This window comes from Ascaphus truei, chromosome 3 (assembly GCF_040206685.1).
Source record: "Ascaphus truei isolate aAscTru1 chromosome 3, aAscTru1.hap1, whole genome shotgun sequence".
Taxonomy (NCBI): domain Eukaryota; kingdom Metazoa; phylum Chordata; class Amphibia; order Anura; family Ascaphidae; genus Ascaphus; species Ascaphus truei.
In genome coordinates this window covers 249,714,981-249,731,894 of record NC_134485.1, presented here as the reverse complement: position 1 = coordinate 249,731,894, position 16,914 = coordinate 249,714,981, and the positions used below count along the sequence as shown (strand labels likewise).

The window sequence follows — 16,914 nt, the reverse complement described above, 5'->3', positions numbered from 1 at the left end:
TCTGGTCAAGCCACCTCGTACAGATAATTGGTCATTGCCTTTTTGTGTTTTTCAAAATACAACTGTAAGAGAGCCTCTGTTCAGGTCCATCCGTCGGTGTGTTGGTGGTTTTGTAACTGGGAATACCAAATCAATAACGGAGGGCTATAAAATGGGGACTTAACGTTGGTCTAGCACAGGGTAGTGCATATTCGGGCGTGAGATTTTTGGGGAGGCGCGCACGGTGGTTGCAGAGGCCCTGCACTTCCCCCGAAGGCATTTAAATTAAATGCCGGGGGACCGCACGAGGCCTCTGTAACTTCACTTACCTTTGTGTCGGCGACACGTCGCCATGGCAACCCGGCGTCGCAACACCCGAGCCGAGCCAGGGGGGGAGCAGGCAGAGGGGCACAGGGTGAGTAGTTTGCGCACCCCATGTCTAACATTTACCTTATACCGTACTGTATAACTGGAACTTTTGTAGACAGAGCAGTCTTTTTGTGTCTTGTCCCAGATTGATATATCGCATTAGTTTGTGATATCAGGTTTTTTTTTACCTTTCGGCATTGTTTGTTTATTTTTCTCTATGGGGCTGTGAAACACAGATGCTGATAGGAAAAGCCTGTACACTTTGTTCCTGGAATCTGTGCAGTCCCGTCTTCGGCATGGTAATGATTCAGCACCCGACGCCATCACTGAGCAGCAAGTGAACAAGCTGAGTCTCATAAAAATGCAATCTATAGTGGCCAGACATCTGGAGCTGGATGATGTTCATGACCCACTGCTGGCAATCAACTTTGCAAGGTGACCAGCAGATCCTGCCTTTTTTGAGACATTCATAACAAGCAGAAAATAAATCTAGACAACACATTTATATCTAGTCTGTTAAATATGCTGATATTCTACGAGCATTCAGAAACAATCCTTATTGTAAAGCAGGTCAAATGCAAAATAGGTCTACACATGCCAGATAAATTGCATCTTTACAATAATAAATGTACTTAAATCGCATACAAGAACACTGAAACCAGAATCAGCGCTGTGGGGCACTTGTCTTAGTCCTGAAACATTTGATAACATTCTGAACACGTGGGCCATTATTCTCGAGGGTGCTAGAAGCTTTAATTATTTGTATTTTTTTTACTGTTAGAGCCATTACAGAAGTGATATTACTTATTGACTCGTTAGGGCATTTTGAAATGTATTCCAAATTATGACTTCCTGTTTTAATTAATGTTATTTCTCTTTTAATGTCGGACAAACTGTATGACAGGGCTTTTTTATTTATTTATAACCTTGGAGCAGTATAGGAGTTTGCACACTAAGGTTATCATACATATAATATCCATAGTTTAATGTGTATATGTGTCTGCATTGGAGATCATGGATTTGTATAGGCTAGCAAATGGTCTTCTGCTGTTTTGGACAGTGAGCCGCGATTCGTAGGGGATAAAGCTATATCCACCAAGGTGGCTGTTTTGGCCCGTGTTTGGACCAAACATCTCATTGACTTTGGTGATTTTTGTCCGAAAACAGCTGCCGTTTCGGTGAATATAGAATCGCCTCTTAGGTCATGAGTTAGAACTATTGGATGAATCGAGCATTTGAATTGTTGCATTTTCTTTGACCAATAAGTAACCCGGGTTTGATGTATGTAGGGGGTCTATACTTGTGTTTATGATCTGTGTATGTAACAGTTGCTTATTTTGTAGTAATGTTTGCCCCATGGCTGAATCTCCATGTTGCTTTCCAGGTTATATTTGGAGCAGAGTGACTTCCTTGAGACTTTTACCTGTGGTGATGTATGTGTGGATAGGTCCTCCGAATCGGTTACATGTCAGTCATTTGAGCTGACACTAAGGTCCTGCCTTTACCCACACATTGACCAGCAATATCTGGAGTGCTGTGGTAATCTCATGCAAACACTGAAGAAAGATTACAGGTAAGATGGCAAAATACAAGATAGCGGTACAATTGAACACGCCTCTCTTTGTATTGGGTGATATTTTGAAGACCTGAATATAACATTGTAGAAAACATCCAACCTCATCCGTTCTCATTATTTACTGCCATTTTCATTTGACATCGGTTTAGTTTTAATGTGTGCTCATTTTTCATTCCTCTATTGCATTTGGGTTGCAAAAGTGTACTTAATTCTCTTGCTTGGCGTAGCGACTAACACCATTGGGAGCTCATAAAGCTGTAGATCCAGAACTTGCTGACCATGGACATCATGGCTCATCAACTAGATTACCAAAGGGGCCAGATAGGAGTAACAGAGCCACAAGTGTTTAATTTTGGATACATTTAAAGACCTATAAATGCTTGCAAATTGAGGTATAATACATTAACACCTGTACCATATAGATTTGTATTACAAGTGAATTTGAGTGTGAAACTTGCATTTAGCGGTCTGAGAAACTGCAGTGATATTGACATAAACAGTCCAAGGGCCCCTTCTAGTATTTGGCCTGCGGGCTGCTAGTTGGAGAGCCCTGGTGTACATTTAATGCTCCTCAACTTGTTTTCCAAAGGTGCTGTGTAAGAACATTCCAAGAAAGGAGCAACAAGGGTATTGCAGTGTAATTTAGGATGCATTTACTAATACTTAAACATTATTATAGCTACATTTTATAACACTCTGTAGGCTATATATTTTCCATTACCTTATCTGAAAAATGTATTTCTTAACTTGCATTTAGCTGTCTGAGCAATTGCACTTAAATTAATTGGATCAGACAGCCCAGGATCTCTTCATGGTCTTTTCGTGGGCTAGATTCTGACAGTGGACTGCCGCTTGAATAGTCCTGATGTACGTGGTGTTTCTTGTAAACACAAACACTTTGTTTCTGAATTTTAGTTTAAGACTGCTGGTAGGTGCATTGCCAATGTGTAGAATAAAGTTTTACATATAAAATAAACTCCACTTTAATTTGTCGAAATAAGCCTAGAAAGTGCTTTTGTGTATATCACTGTTCTGTGTGTGTGTGTGTGTGTGTGTGTGTGTGTGTGTGTGTGTGTGTGTGTGTGTGTGTGTGTGTGTGTGTGTGTGTGTGTGTGTGTGTGTGTGTGTGTGTGTGTGTGTGTATAGCACAAAGCAGACAGACCAAAATAATGCAAAGCCTAAGGAGATATGTACCGCCAAAACATAGCCACATATATATATATATATATATATATATATATATAGCCAAAACATAGCCAAATATATATACATATATATATATATATATATATATATATATATATATATATATATTTGGCTATGTTTTGGGGGTACATATCTCCTTAGGCTTTGCATTTTTTTGGTCTGTCTGCTTTGTGCTTAACGCCAGAAATAAGTTTGATGTACAAAGCAGAACATGGTAAGTACTGTGTAAGTATCTTGTAAGATCATTTTATTTTTTCTTTCTTCCCTTCTTACGTTTTGGTAGGCTGGTAGAATATCTGCAGGCCATGAGAAATGTTTACCTTCTTGAAGCTGGCGACACCATGTATGATTTTTACACATCTATATTTGACAAAATAAGAGAAAAGGAGCCATGGCAGAATGTAGCCTATCTTAATATGCAACTCCAGGAAGCCGTCGGTCAGCGATACCCAGAGGACAGTGCACGGTAAAGGACCGACTAGAAATGCATTTTAATACATTTAACTTGTGTTCTGTTATTCATCAAAGCCGACTCCTCTGAAGTTAAACCTACTGTCAAACTTAATATTTTTTTAATGTTGCATTGGGTAGTGTACATATTAATTCTTACATTTTACAAAGTTGTTGATGGATGTAAAAAACACATTTCCTTTCTTGGAAATGACCGATATTGGTGGGGATATTTGAACCAACTATATACACTATGAGAAAATTATTTGTATGTATATCTTTATATCGCGCCATTAATGTACATATCGCTTCACAGCAGTAATACACGTGACATCATATAAAATAACAACTAATACAAATAAAACATTATGGGAATAAGCGCATCAGACATAGAAGTAACATTAGGAAAAAGAGTCCCTGCCCCGAAGAGCTTACAATCTAATGTCCTCTATTAAACAGACTATATCTGTATTCAGCACCAATAACTTGAGAGAGAGGAGCGCTAACGAACAATATATATATGTGCAATAATTATAAATGCAATCATTGGTCAATAGAAAAATGTCTGTAAATGTCAGTCCTGTGTACTTATTACGTGTGAGTCTACATACTGATTAAAGATGAAAACAAGTCCAATCCCTGAATATGTTGATAAAATTGAGTTCTTGTCTGTCTTGATCTTGCTGCTGAAGTAAAAGTGGGGATTTTCCAGTCCCCGCAAGTTAAGGTATGGGAAGAGATGTCCTCTGGCGCATGGATCATAGGAGAGAGAGACAGAGAGCACATAGGAACGCATGGTGTAATATTTACTGGAATAATAACTCCTCATTAGATTTAAAGACTGAGAAACACTTTCATAGATAAATTGTAGGTTTTTCAGGACCATTTGTTTGTGTTTCTATTATGGATTTCCTGATCCAGTTTCTCACAGATTTCAGTCATGGAGAGTCTTTTTTGAAGAAATATATAAAGGGAGCATAGCATAATAGTTTTATTTTAAAAATATAAAAGAATGGCAGTAATAGAACTCATGCACAAGCGCCTTGAGCTTTGTGCGTATTTGAACACACGGCTTTCCAGCCACCAGCAGCTCTGCATTTCCTCCCTGTGATTGTCTCAGATGTAGTAGCCTCTGTGGGGGGTTGCAGACCAGGCCGCCTCGCTGGTTGTACGCGGGGCCGTTACAGGAAATGCTTGCTGATGGATAGGCTCGACTGAATTTTCCTTCCCTTGCACCTGAGTCATGTGTGGAGTGCGGCTAGCAACTGCACAGGAGTACGCAATTCCTTGCGCATGCGGGATGCGAGAGTAGAGCAACTACGGATGCCTCAAAGGTCCCACCGTACGTATCCCCACATGAGACAGACTAGAGTGCCAGTAAGGGAAGGAAAATGCAGTTGAGCCTATCCCATCATCAAGCGTTTCTGAACAGAACGCGAACAACCAGCGAGGCGGCCTGGTCTGTAACCCCCCACAGAGGCTACTACATCTGAGACAATCACAGGGAGGAAATGCAGAGCTGCTAGTGGCTGGAAAGCCGTGTGTTCAAATACGCACAAAGCTCAAGGCGCTTGTGCATGAGTTCTATTACTGCCATTCTTTTATATTTTTAAAATAAAACTATTATGCTATGCTCCCTTTATATATTTCTTCTAAAAAGACTCTCTGTGACTGAGATCTGTGAGAAACTGGATCAGGAAATCCATAATAGAAGCACAAACATGGTCCTGAAAACCTACAATTGATCTGTGTTTCTCAGTCTTTAAATCTAATGAGGAGTTATTATTCCATTAAATATTACACCATTCATTCCTATGTTTTCTCTGTCTCTCTGTCTCTCTCTGTCTGTCTGTCTCTCTGTCTCTCTCGCTTTCTCTTCATGTGCCTGAGGACATCTTCCCATACAGTACCAATAACTTGCATTTGACCAGACTCTTCAAAAAATGCACAAGAATAATTTTCCAATATTTTTTTCTTTTTGTAGATTATCAATCTCTTTTGAAAATGTTGACTTGGTTAAGAAGAAGCTTCCTGTGCATACGTTAGATGGCCTGATACTGACCTACAAGGTAAATTTAAAAATGTGCTTGTGTTAAAGCAGCTTCCAAGCTGCAGTTTCTTTTATGATCTTTTTTCCTTTAATATGTGCATCAATACAATCCACACAAGTAATTGGCTAAGTTGCCGATGGATCTGTTCTCTTGTGATCGATCGGCGAAGATTCGGCTCAGGGGTTCACTAAATGGCTGTCGGTGTAGCAGAAGAGGACCAAAGATACAAAGTTCTATGGGGAAGATCATGCGACCAGGTAGTCGCTAGAGAGAGAGAGGGCAGGTCTCAAAAAGTGGTGTGCCATCACCTGTTTAAGAAGAGGAAGGGGGTGTGACTTTGTAAATGTTTGCTATAGAAACAAAAAATGCTTGTTACATTATAATACATTCAAAATGTTATTCAGAGTTGTATTTTCTCATAGTACAGAACTGATTTTTTTTTTTTTTTTAAACCACGTAGGATATTGCTTGGTCTGCAACTTTAAGCTATTTATGGTTGTAAATGCTTGCAAAGCTAATCTGCGTTGCTATACTTTCATTTTGACCTGTAGCCTTCAAACATGGCTCAGGTAAAAAGTGACACTTGATAGGGAGTGTAATAAATTTACTATTGGAGTTGACTGGGCAGCCATTCACCAGCACATTTTAAGAACATTGGCCTTTAGCATTGGTATATAAAACCTGGGCTCACGAAACACTGGGATTAGTTAATATTACATTTTTTTTTTTTATGGGCACACAAACACAATGCTCTTTTAAATGGTATGTATAATACTATAGAATGTAATAGTATAAGGTAGATGCATAAGCGTGTGTATATACATGCTAGTGTATATTTAACATTTGTACGTGGTTTCTTTTTATTGATAAGATTTTAAAACGTGAGAGCATGCCACAATTCCGCCTATTTTGAAAATATTTTTCATGATTTTTATCTATCCTTTCTCCAGGTTCCTTGGCCTGTGGATATTGTTATCAGCTCAGAATGTCAAAAGATTTACAATCAGGTGTTCCTCCTTTTATTATTGATAAAATGGGCTAAATATAGCCTGGATGTCTTGCAATTTAATGGTAAGAAATTCTTCAGATTTAATTTTATATCCCATTTTGTGTCTTATTTCCATGATGTTATTCATAGCTATTGCCCTGGAGCTGTGACAGTAAATTATAAACAAATACAGGTGCGCTTTGGCACATTTCTACATAAGTATGCAGTAAGCTTCACACCTGCAGCCTCGATTCAAGCTGTTTAGAGGATTGAGTTCGACCTATGTATCGCACCGTCAGAAGCAGGCTACTTCAAGTACAGTCCCCACTAATGGGCCAGGTCAATACATTACATAACAAGTTAACCTACTGATAATTATGTGAACAATTAACAATATGTTAATTATGTATTGATCATACATCGTCAAATCTTGTAAATCTGAAATCAGTACATGGTGAATTCTGGAGAACCTGGGATGTTCCTTTAAGGACTGAATTTGCACCACGTTGGCCTGAAGTGGTGAGTGCGGTCTTGTTACTTAAGGTCGTGATTATACCCAAAATCGCCTGCTGCTACTACGCGTAGCACGACGCTGCAAGTCCGAAAAACAAATACATCAAACCAAATGTAATCATACATACCAATTGCGACAGCTGCACAGCTATGTGCTGCAAACGCCTCAGGAGACATGAGAAGTTGTTTTTCCCAAGTGACGGCTGTCGTGATTTTGAAAGGCCAAACACAGTGCATCCCTATCAAACCAATTACAGGCCCCAAATTCTTAGCCAATCACATTCGGTCATGTCTCCCTGCAGTAGCGCTACAAATCGCTTTTTATTGTGCACAAATCGCCCCGCGACGTCGCTGTAATGACATCACCGGATTGCTCCTGCAGTTTTGCAGTGTTGTAGGTATAATCGAGGCCTCAGGGTGGTGATGACCGGAGAGAGTTACAGGACAAACAGACTGAGTATTGCATACTATGGCATTAAGATGGCTGTTATTCATTTAAATTAAACAAACATCCAACCGTACCTTAACTTTGGCCTTGTAGATCTTTTCCCTGAATCAGAACAAGACCATGTAGGGCCAGTCACATTCAGTGATGTGAACATACATGTCTAGTGTAGAAGTTTACATACAAGCAGATGTACTCGCTCTTTACTCTGTACGGTGTTTCTTTCACTGTTTTACCAACTATAACCTTGTGTTCAAACTAAAACTAAAAAAAAGCTGTGTTCCAGAAAATAGATCAACTGTGAAGTCCAAGTCCATTAATTATAATAGATATTATCTCACACCAACCCTATGGTGTAGCAGCTAGAGAATTGCTACTAGTGTATGAAGGGTCATTGGTTCGATTCCTGCATGGTATGGTAAAATTATTAGTGTAGGGGGGAGGTGTGTGTGTATGTATGTGTCAGTTAGCAATAAAGCATTGAATGTTATAATAAAAATAAAAACCTTGGAGATGTGCGCCGCGCAGGTGGACGCAACCTGATGAAGCAGGGAGAGGAGAGAGGTGCAGATGCCGGATAAGTCCTCGTGCGGCGGCCATTTCATGATCCCGGTTATAACACGGTCTCATTATGTGGACCCCGAGCACCGTGTTATAACGGGGTTCAGCTGTACTTGTAAATAGTAATGATATCTTCTTAAGTAACAATCTTAATTTGGATAGCATTTCCTCATAAATCAGGCCATCTATCCCCTTTAATAAATTGGTGGCTCTTCTATGCACGTTTTTCCAGTTTCATAATGTGTCTATACTGTGTGTGAGCTGCCCAAAACTTAACTTTGTATTCAACGTGTTGTCTTGCTAAGGATTTTATCCTGTTGCACAGTTATGCTGTCTTCCCTTCCATCCATAATGGTTTTATGTGTGATAATATCCTGGTTCCCTTTACAACTACTGCTCGACATTAAATACTATTGTTAAGCCTGCTGTCTACAAGCACTCCAGGGACTGACCTAATTTTGTTCCATTTAGTGATGTACCAGGTACCCGGAAATTACCCGGGCATATTTAAAGTACCCAGAAATTACCCGGAACCGGTCCAGGGTGCTGGGATTCGGTGCCGGGTAATTTCCGTTATGCTCTGCTCCCTCGGTCCTCCTCTTGGAGAGCGGCAGGAGCAGAGCAGCAGAAGACTTACTTGCAGCCAGCAGCGGAGGGTGAGAAGGACAACGTGACATCCTGGTGATGGTGAGAGCAGCAGAAGACATCCTTCAGCTGGTGGCAGCAGAGGATGACATCCTCTGGTGCCGGTGGGAGCAGAGGAACATGTGACCGGATCAGGAGCGTTACAATTGGACAGCAGGGGGGGAGTGCCCCCAGCCACCCGAACCGGAAATCTCAGACTTCTGGTGTAGCTCCTCCCCGGCTGTCCAATAGTAACGCTCCTGCTCCGGTCACATGTTCCTCTGCTCCCACCGGCACCATCTGTGAAGGATGTCGTCCTCTGCTGCTACTGGCGGAAGGAGTTCTTTCACTGCTCCCACCGCCACCAGGATGTCACCGTGGTCTGCCTCACCCCCCGCTGCCAGCTGCAGGTACAGTAAGTCAAAACTACCCAGTCAGGTTTTTTTTTTTTAATTATTATTTGGGTACAGGGTCCTCTTTTGGACCCGGTACACTTCCTGAATGCATTACCAACAGTAACATGTATCTGTATTAAACCTCATCTGCCATTTACCTGCCTATGCTTCCAATTTTTCTAAGTCCTTCTACAGAGAAATTGCATCCCGCTCTAATTTTACCGCCTTACATAAATTAGAGGGTAATTCTATATATGCTAAAGCAACCATTCAGGCAGTTCAATGCCAACAATCTCCATATACTTCTTCAATTGGGATTTTCAAATGAAAATGGCCCAAATGTCTTTAATGTCATCAACAACGACAGAGTTTACTCTCTCTGCCTATGTTTATTTAATAAGCAAGCTAAAAAGTACTGCCCCAGTACTGAACCACGAGGCCCCTTACTTACAACTCTAGCCCAGTCAGAACTCTAGTATTTATTCAGGTACAAATATTGTTATTCTGAGCAATTTCCTTTATTTTGGGTATTAACTTCTTGTCACATTGCCTGCATTGTCATGATCTATATTCCTACTTACCTCCTAAATAAAATATAAGTTTGGCATGACCTCTCCCTCATGAATTCATGCTGACCATTATTAAGAATTTTATTATCCAAAATCTATTCCTGAATATTGACCCTTAACCCTTCAACTATCTTCCCCACTTTTGAAGTCAGATTTGTAGGTCTAAAATAAAATGGTAATCTCATGAATAAGGTTTATTTAGTTAAACCCTTTGGCCAAAGCGTTGTAAGCCTGCAGCCAACGTCAAGGCATAACTGAATGCAGGTACTTTGTCTGAATATATGTAATTATTGTCCCATGGACTGGTGAAAATGTGAGAGGCCAGAACCTTAATAAAGCATATGCTTTTGTGAGCAGTGCAATTAAAAGCTGGCTAAAGCCAGTATCATAGTTACCTTACTATGTGGATGCACAGATTTCCTGGTGTGAATATAATAAAACTTGCATATATTGCTCTTTCTGTCAGGATTATACATTCACCTACTCTTGGAGGGCGATGTGCAGACTGACACTGGGGTGTATTATACCTGCACTAATTGGAAAATTGGTAGGGGCTCTTTCTTGAAGGGAGGAGACATACACCTTCAAGGAAATGCTATGTAAAGCAGATGAGCCAATAAACCTACCCATATGACGTTTCATTGATTACTATATTAAAATGCCCTTATGGAGTATGCAGCAAGGAAAAGGATTGGCCTCATATATGTGAGAGACTGTACATATTACCGCGCTCCTCCCTATAGAAGTTTGCTGCTGGTAAAAAGATAGTCCTTCATATAGAAAAACAAAAAGAATGATTCCTGCACTCCTACCAATTAGGCTAAAATAAAATGGTAATCTATTGAAGAAGGGTTATTTAGTTAAACCCTTTGGCCAAAGCGTTATAAGCCTTCAGCCAATGTCAAGGCATAACCGAATGCAGGTACCTACACTGAATATATGTAATTATTGTCCCATGGACTGGGTAAAATGTGAGAGCCCCAAAGGGGTTAAATAAAGCATAGTTTATTAGCACAGGTATATTACACTTCAGTGTCAGTCTGCACATCACCCTCCAAGAGTAGGTGAATGTTTAAGGCTGACAGAGCAATATATGTAAGGTTTATTATATTCACACCAGGGAATTTGTGCATCCACATAGGAAGGTAACTATGATACTGGCTTTAGCCAGCTTTTAATTGCACTGCTCACAAAAGCATATGCTTTATTTAACCCCTTCAGGGCTTTCTCACATTTTTCACCAGTCCATGGGACAATAATTACATATATTCAGTGTAGGTACCTGCATTCGGTTATGCCTTAACATTGGCTGCAGGCTTATAACGCTTTGGCCACATACCTGTTTGAAGAAATGAATCAGAATGTTTGTCATGATATTTAGTATGCATCCATGATTAAAGAGATGGAAAACATCCAAAAATTCAGAGATGATGACTCCAAAATTAACTCCACAGATACTTGATATGTGACACTTCGATGTTACACACAGCTGAACTGAGCTGAACTCCTTAAGAACCATTAGGTGGACGACATCAGGGCTAGATGCTTCATTTACCTTCATGATACTTCTGCGCTCCTTGTGAATAAAATCAATAGGAGAATGAAAATGTGAAGTGTATTTGGAAGAAACAAGTCAATCCGATGAGGGAATTTTTTACACGGTACCTTGAGGCACCTGTGTATTCTGCCTGTGATCACGTATGGATGGTGGCACAAGAGAAAGATTGGCCTGAAGTGTTTTTTTTTGTTTGTTTGTTTGTTTTTTATGCATGTATGTTTTTTTTCCGGATTCTAAGAGTGGTCTTTTTGCCAGATATTGGGTTGGTTGCACCTTCTCATGCCTGCATTGGGATTTCAAGTAGCCAGTTTTTTGTTGTTGGACCAAAAATGCTTTTATTTATGAAGTTCAAATGTCATCTGAACCTGCTGACTTCACATTCATTAGAGTTTGTTTAAACCTTTTGTGTCTCTTGGGTGCATAAGCTGTCGCAATTCACAGATATGAGTGATCAGCGGGTGCTTTATTTTGCTGACAATCCGTTCATGTTTGCAGACTATGTCAACACAGGTTCTGATTTTATTTTTTATTGTTTCCACTGATACCCACGGATGGGGCTACAGTTGAACTAGTTAGCAGAATTCACAAGTTATAAAAACCTGACTGAGAGCATGACGTGAACACTTTTGCAATACTCCTGTGATTCAGATAACCTGGTGGAAAACTTGCTATCTGAAACCATGGGAAAGAGTCCTATCAAATCTGTGCAATCCTACTGCAGAGTCTACATGTAATTTTCCATGGGTAACCAACACATGCTTTTATTACTTCTTAGAACTGGTCAACGCTGCAGAAAATGAGATCCCAAAGGAAGGAGCCGAATTTGAACAACTGCCTCCTCAGTCACCAGTAGAGCCGAAAAGGCAGCAAATTCACCGCATGTTTCTTCTTAGAGTGAAGCTTATGCATTTTGTCAACAGTTTGCACAATTACATGATGACTAGGGTTAGTTACCGCTCTTATAAACAATACACCTTGAGCAGCAGTGCTTGGCCTTCCAGCTTGTGCTTTTACAATATGCTTGAAATGGGGAAAGCAAACTTACGTGTGTGTGTGTGTGTGTGTGTGTGTGTGTGTGTGTGTGCGCAAGTTTTTCTTTTTGTCATGCCATTTGCCAGAATTATTTTACCTGATTTAAAAAAAATAAAAAACCCATTGCATTCCTAATATAGTATGTAAAGTGGCATTCCTATTTAGCAGGTACAAAAATGTAAATCACTTGAGTGTAATTAGCTTCCTTGGAAAGAGTGAGTCACTCTTACAGTTGTAACGGGTATTCCACCCCACCCAATCTCATATGTAGTGTGGGTGAGTAGAACATGCGGTGTTACCGGTGTGGTGCGTATACCTGTCAGGCTCACAGGAGGTCTGAGCCTCCGCTAATGAGAGCCTGGGGTGAATCCTCTGGAACGAATCTTCTTTCAGCGCCTCCACCTATGTAGGATTCTAGGGAAATGTAGAATGACCCTAACATAGGAACCCACTCAGAAACCAGATACACCAGTATTAGGGATAACAGGTTTACTGAATGAACAAACACGAATAAGGATAACTATTACATCATCTCTAGTACCATCACAACAGTATAACATCCCCACACGGTGCCCACAGCCCAACCCTTGTCCCGTGGTCAGCGCTGCCACTATGTGTTAATAGAATGTTATGATCTGTTGGTGCACTTGTAGAGTACCTGCCGAGTGCTCCTGCACTCGGGCCTGCAACTACTTCTCAAAGGATCTGTCGACCTGGATCCCGTCTGATCCGGTGCTGTGAATCTTTGCTTGGGGTCCGCCAGGGGTGATCCCACCCGGGAGATAGTCTTTATCTTTGAACACCGACTTGAGCCCAAGTCGCCTTATGGGAACTGCAGCATCCGCTGATCCCTATCTAACCTTGGCACTACATGACAGGGTCCCTAACCTAGGGACTGTCCCTGATGTACCGCAACCTGAGGTGACTTGGGGGAAACTCCTAGGGCCTGCGGGGTTAATAACCTACCCCCCTCCCCTACTACCCCAAGTCCAGAAACCTCCCTAACACTAGCTCCTAACTCACTAATCCTAACACTAACACGCCTGCAGCCGACACAGTTCTCACAGTCAGCCTGCAGGGATCCACACACACTTCACACACACTGCACGCACTGCGCCCAGCACATGCAGCGACACACACACAGACAGCTGCAATCACACACAGCCACCTGGATCCCGTAGCAATCCACTACTAGCACACTGTGCCTATTTGCCAGTGCCCACAGCCCTCTCCGCTGTGGCACTGCCAAACCTGCACCTTACACACACTAAGGGCGACCTTCCTATCTAGGGCCGTCCTTTATCAGTTACCCACTAACCTGGTGGGGAGTTGGGGCCTACCTGGAGGGTGAGGGTACCTATCTGGATGCAGGAGCTGCACTCACTCCCTGCATCCTTCCTTCCCCTTCTGCTCCGCTGCTCCAACTGACGTGACCAAAGCCCGGGAAATGTATCTATTCTCCCTCCAGGGCAGTCCTACAGCCCTATTGGCTCCTATCAAGCACCTGGTGCCTGCCTCGCTATGCCTCATGGGAATTGTAGTCCCGAGGCCCTTACTATAACATTGGGGCCGCGTGCGTTCCTCCCCTCTGCCTACACTAACTCCTAATGGCCGCCGCAACCCTTCCTGAGCTGTCCCTGCGCCTGCGCAAGCTATCTGGGGCAGCCTCAACCTTCCCCTGACTATCCTCACGCTCGCACGACTCTTCCCTGCCTCTCGCAGCCTCCCTGCGCATGCGCGACCCGGCGCAACATGGCGGCGCCCTATCCGCCCGGCTCCGGGAGCGCCGGGAGCCCTGAGATGCGCGTGCGGCCTTGGCAACCGGCCGCACGCTTCCCCGGCAACCCCCGAGCCGGGACCTGACCGCCCTCTCCCCTGCCACTGCCGAACGGAGCCGCCATTGGACGCGGCGGCCCCCGCGATCGGCAGTCAGGTGAGGGGGGTGCGGTAGCGCTGGGGAGACCTGGCTACACAGTAAAAACATATTTTTGTTTTGTGAAAAATATGCCTTTATTGTTATCAAATCCTGTGAAACTTGTGCTTATCAGATGTTCCTTGTCCCCCACATTTAGCTGTTTTAACAAATATTGTTGGTTAACTCTTTGCAAAGCGTTCTTAACATTCTGCCATTAGTTTACTTAGGTCCTTCAAGTAATGAAATTGTTTTTTGTAAGTAACTTGGCTCATAATGCATAGTTTGAATTTTTGCTTCTACGCAGATAATACAAATTGGCCTTTTCGGTAGATTTAAATAAATGTGTTAAGTAGATTTTCTTTCTTCCTTTCTTTCCTCTGGGGAAGACAGATTCTTCACAGCACAGGTCTGGAGTTTCAGCATCAAGTGGAAGAAGCAAAAGATCTAGATCAGCTGATTAAAATTCACTATCGATACCTGTCTACCATTCACGATCGCTGTCTTTTGAGAGAGAAGGTAAAAAAAAATGTGAATTTCTATCATGGAACAGCATGAGTTTAGTAATGTTATTAGTACTTGGCTTTGAAACCTCAAAGTCAAATTATGGTCAAAATCTTTGAGTATCTTATATATGGCGGAGAGATTACAGGTATGCCCAGTTGAGCTCAGATGGAGGAAATTGTCTCAAAATACACTTCTGCCTTAAGAGGTCTTTTTTTTGCGGTATGAGAATGGATGAAGTGCTTCATTTGTGTGTAATGCCATAACTTTGTCAGGCTATTGATGTTTTATCTTTTAGAAATGAAAATGGTTTAAGTTGGGCTATGAATAAAAGATCTGATATCATTGTGACTCCTGCACCTTTCCATTTACTGAACTCCCTCTGGAACCCCCTGCTGCGAACTCTGGGTTATCCAAGATAGGGATCAAAGGAGAGGGGAAGGATGTGAGGTTGGACCTGCACGCCGAGGCAACCCAGACCCCCTCAACTTCTGAAATCAGATGCTGCTACTTCAACAGGGTCCAGTCTATGCATGTTATCGATCGAGTTAAAGCATTAAGGATAGTTTGAAAACGATACAATATTCTCGGCAAAATGTTAATTTTGGTTACGTTAATTCTACCTACCGAGGAGATTGTTCATTTATTCCATATATAATTACGTTTAGGATAATTTGATTTATATAGGTCTTGTGGAGAGGGAGTTGTCCGTACCTAGATATTTAGCCTGATGCATGTTCCATCATTCATTTTCAGTTGTCAATGATTAAATTGTCCCCTATTAAATCTACCACAGGGAGGCAGCAGATGACATTGCAATAAAGGCCTTTTATTGGCATCCAAGATGTCCTTTCTCATATTTCTTTTTTCTATGGAGCACTACATGATGAATATAGATTATCATGTACCCCCAAATCTGTTCACTGGTACAGGAATCACTTTTATACAAAAACGCCCCTTATTCTGGATTTGCTCAAATGTTTTGTTTTCTGTTTAGTCTTGGGCTTTAGTGAGAGCCTGGGGTTCCTTAATAATTGTAATTTAGAAAATAAGCGCTAAAATGTCGCCTTTTATTAAAGCCTTCCTTGCAGTAATAGGTAGTTCGTGCCACTTAATCTGCCATTTGTAGATGAAAGGGAAAAATAAATCTCTCGGAGATAATTGTGGCATTCTGCTTCTGCACCGGGTATTATAAACTCATGGAATTCATCGCAGGCTGTAAAATCACATTTCATAATTACTGTGTTTCCATATTATTATTATTATTTTTTAACCAAAATGGCCCTTACTTACTCTTGGCCACATCCAATATCCTTTCCCTCCTCAGGGATAATGCACAGTGCTTACAGTAGATGTGCCAATCACCTCCCTGTAGCATGTGTCTGAGTTTGAGGCAGTTTGAGGCATCTCATCTGCTTTTCAATGATTATTACATTGCCTGAACGATGCAAACCTAGTAAGCAAAGATTGCTGTATGTGTACCTTTTTTTTAAAACAGAAATAAACCTTGTTTTAAGGCGGCAAACCCGCAATGCTGTTTTTAAAGCATTTTGTGACAGTTGATCAGTGCTCACGTGATAGGCAAAAACTTGAAGATGCATGCAAACATTTTTTGTAAATGTGGTTCATAATTCTTGTATGCATCCTTGTAAAACCAAACTCTGCGCACTTTGGTGTGATATTGAAGTATTGCTTAGTGTTAAATAAGCAATTCAGCCTAACTAACATCCTGTTTGGGTGCTCCAGAACGGAACAGCACTATTTTCAGCTCCAAGGTCCTGTCAGTTCCCGATAACTTCTGGTGAAGTTACTGGTATTACTTCCTGGGTTTTAACCCAGACTGTGCTGAAAAGCTGTGTAATAAGACAGACATAAGCTTACAGGGGTCTATGTTAAAATGGACAAGAATAATATTGTGACAAACACTGCTCATTTGTGTGGTAAAGATGTTTAGTGCTTCAGACTTGGTGAAAAGAATTTGAATATGAGGTACTCGGCTAAACTGCTGTACAGTATTGCTTTCATAAAACTTGGTATAAAGGTGATTGGATTAGTTGGGGTCAATAGGATATCATGCACATAGAGAGCTAATTTATGGATATGTTCACCTGCGCTTATTAAAATGCCTGTGATGTCTCAGTTGTTTCTGAGCAACTTGCTTCTTTTTCTCTTAATTTGTTTT

General features: G+C 41.4%; 1 protein-coding gene across 4 annotated transcripts in view; it reads left to right on the top strand.

Annotated features, from left to right (window-relative positions):
* TUBGCP5 (tubulin gamma complex component 5) overlaps positions 1–16,914 on the top strand; it is a 36,558-nt gene that overhangs the window by 13,242 nt on the left and 6,402 nt on the right. For 3 of the 4 annotated variants that reach the window (XR_012799889.1, XM_075590582.1, XM_075590580.1), the window contains 7 exons: positions 585–783; positions 1,733–1,921; positions 3,414–3,596; positions 5,565–5,649; positions 6,582–6,702; positions 12,060–12,229; positions 14,622–14,747. Coding sequence is in view for 3 of the 4 variants with exons in the window: in XM_075590582.1 (XP_075446697.1) it covers positions 585–783; positions 1,733–1,921; positions 3,414–3,596; positions 5,565–5,649; positions 6,582–6,702; positions 12,060–12,229; positions 14,622–14,747 (1,073 nt within the window). In the remaining variant the exon portion in view is untranslated. Of the gene's footprint in view, positions 1–584; positions 784–1,732; positions 1,922–3,413; positions 3,597–5,564; positions 5,650–6,581; positions 6,703–12,059; positions 12,230–14,621; positions 14,748–15,030; positions 16,911–16,914 lie in introns of those variants that run through there. The other variant, XM_075590581.1, reaches the window with a different exon arrangement.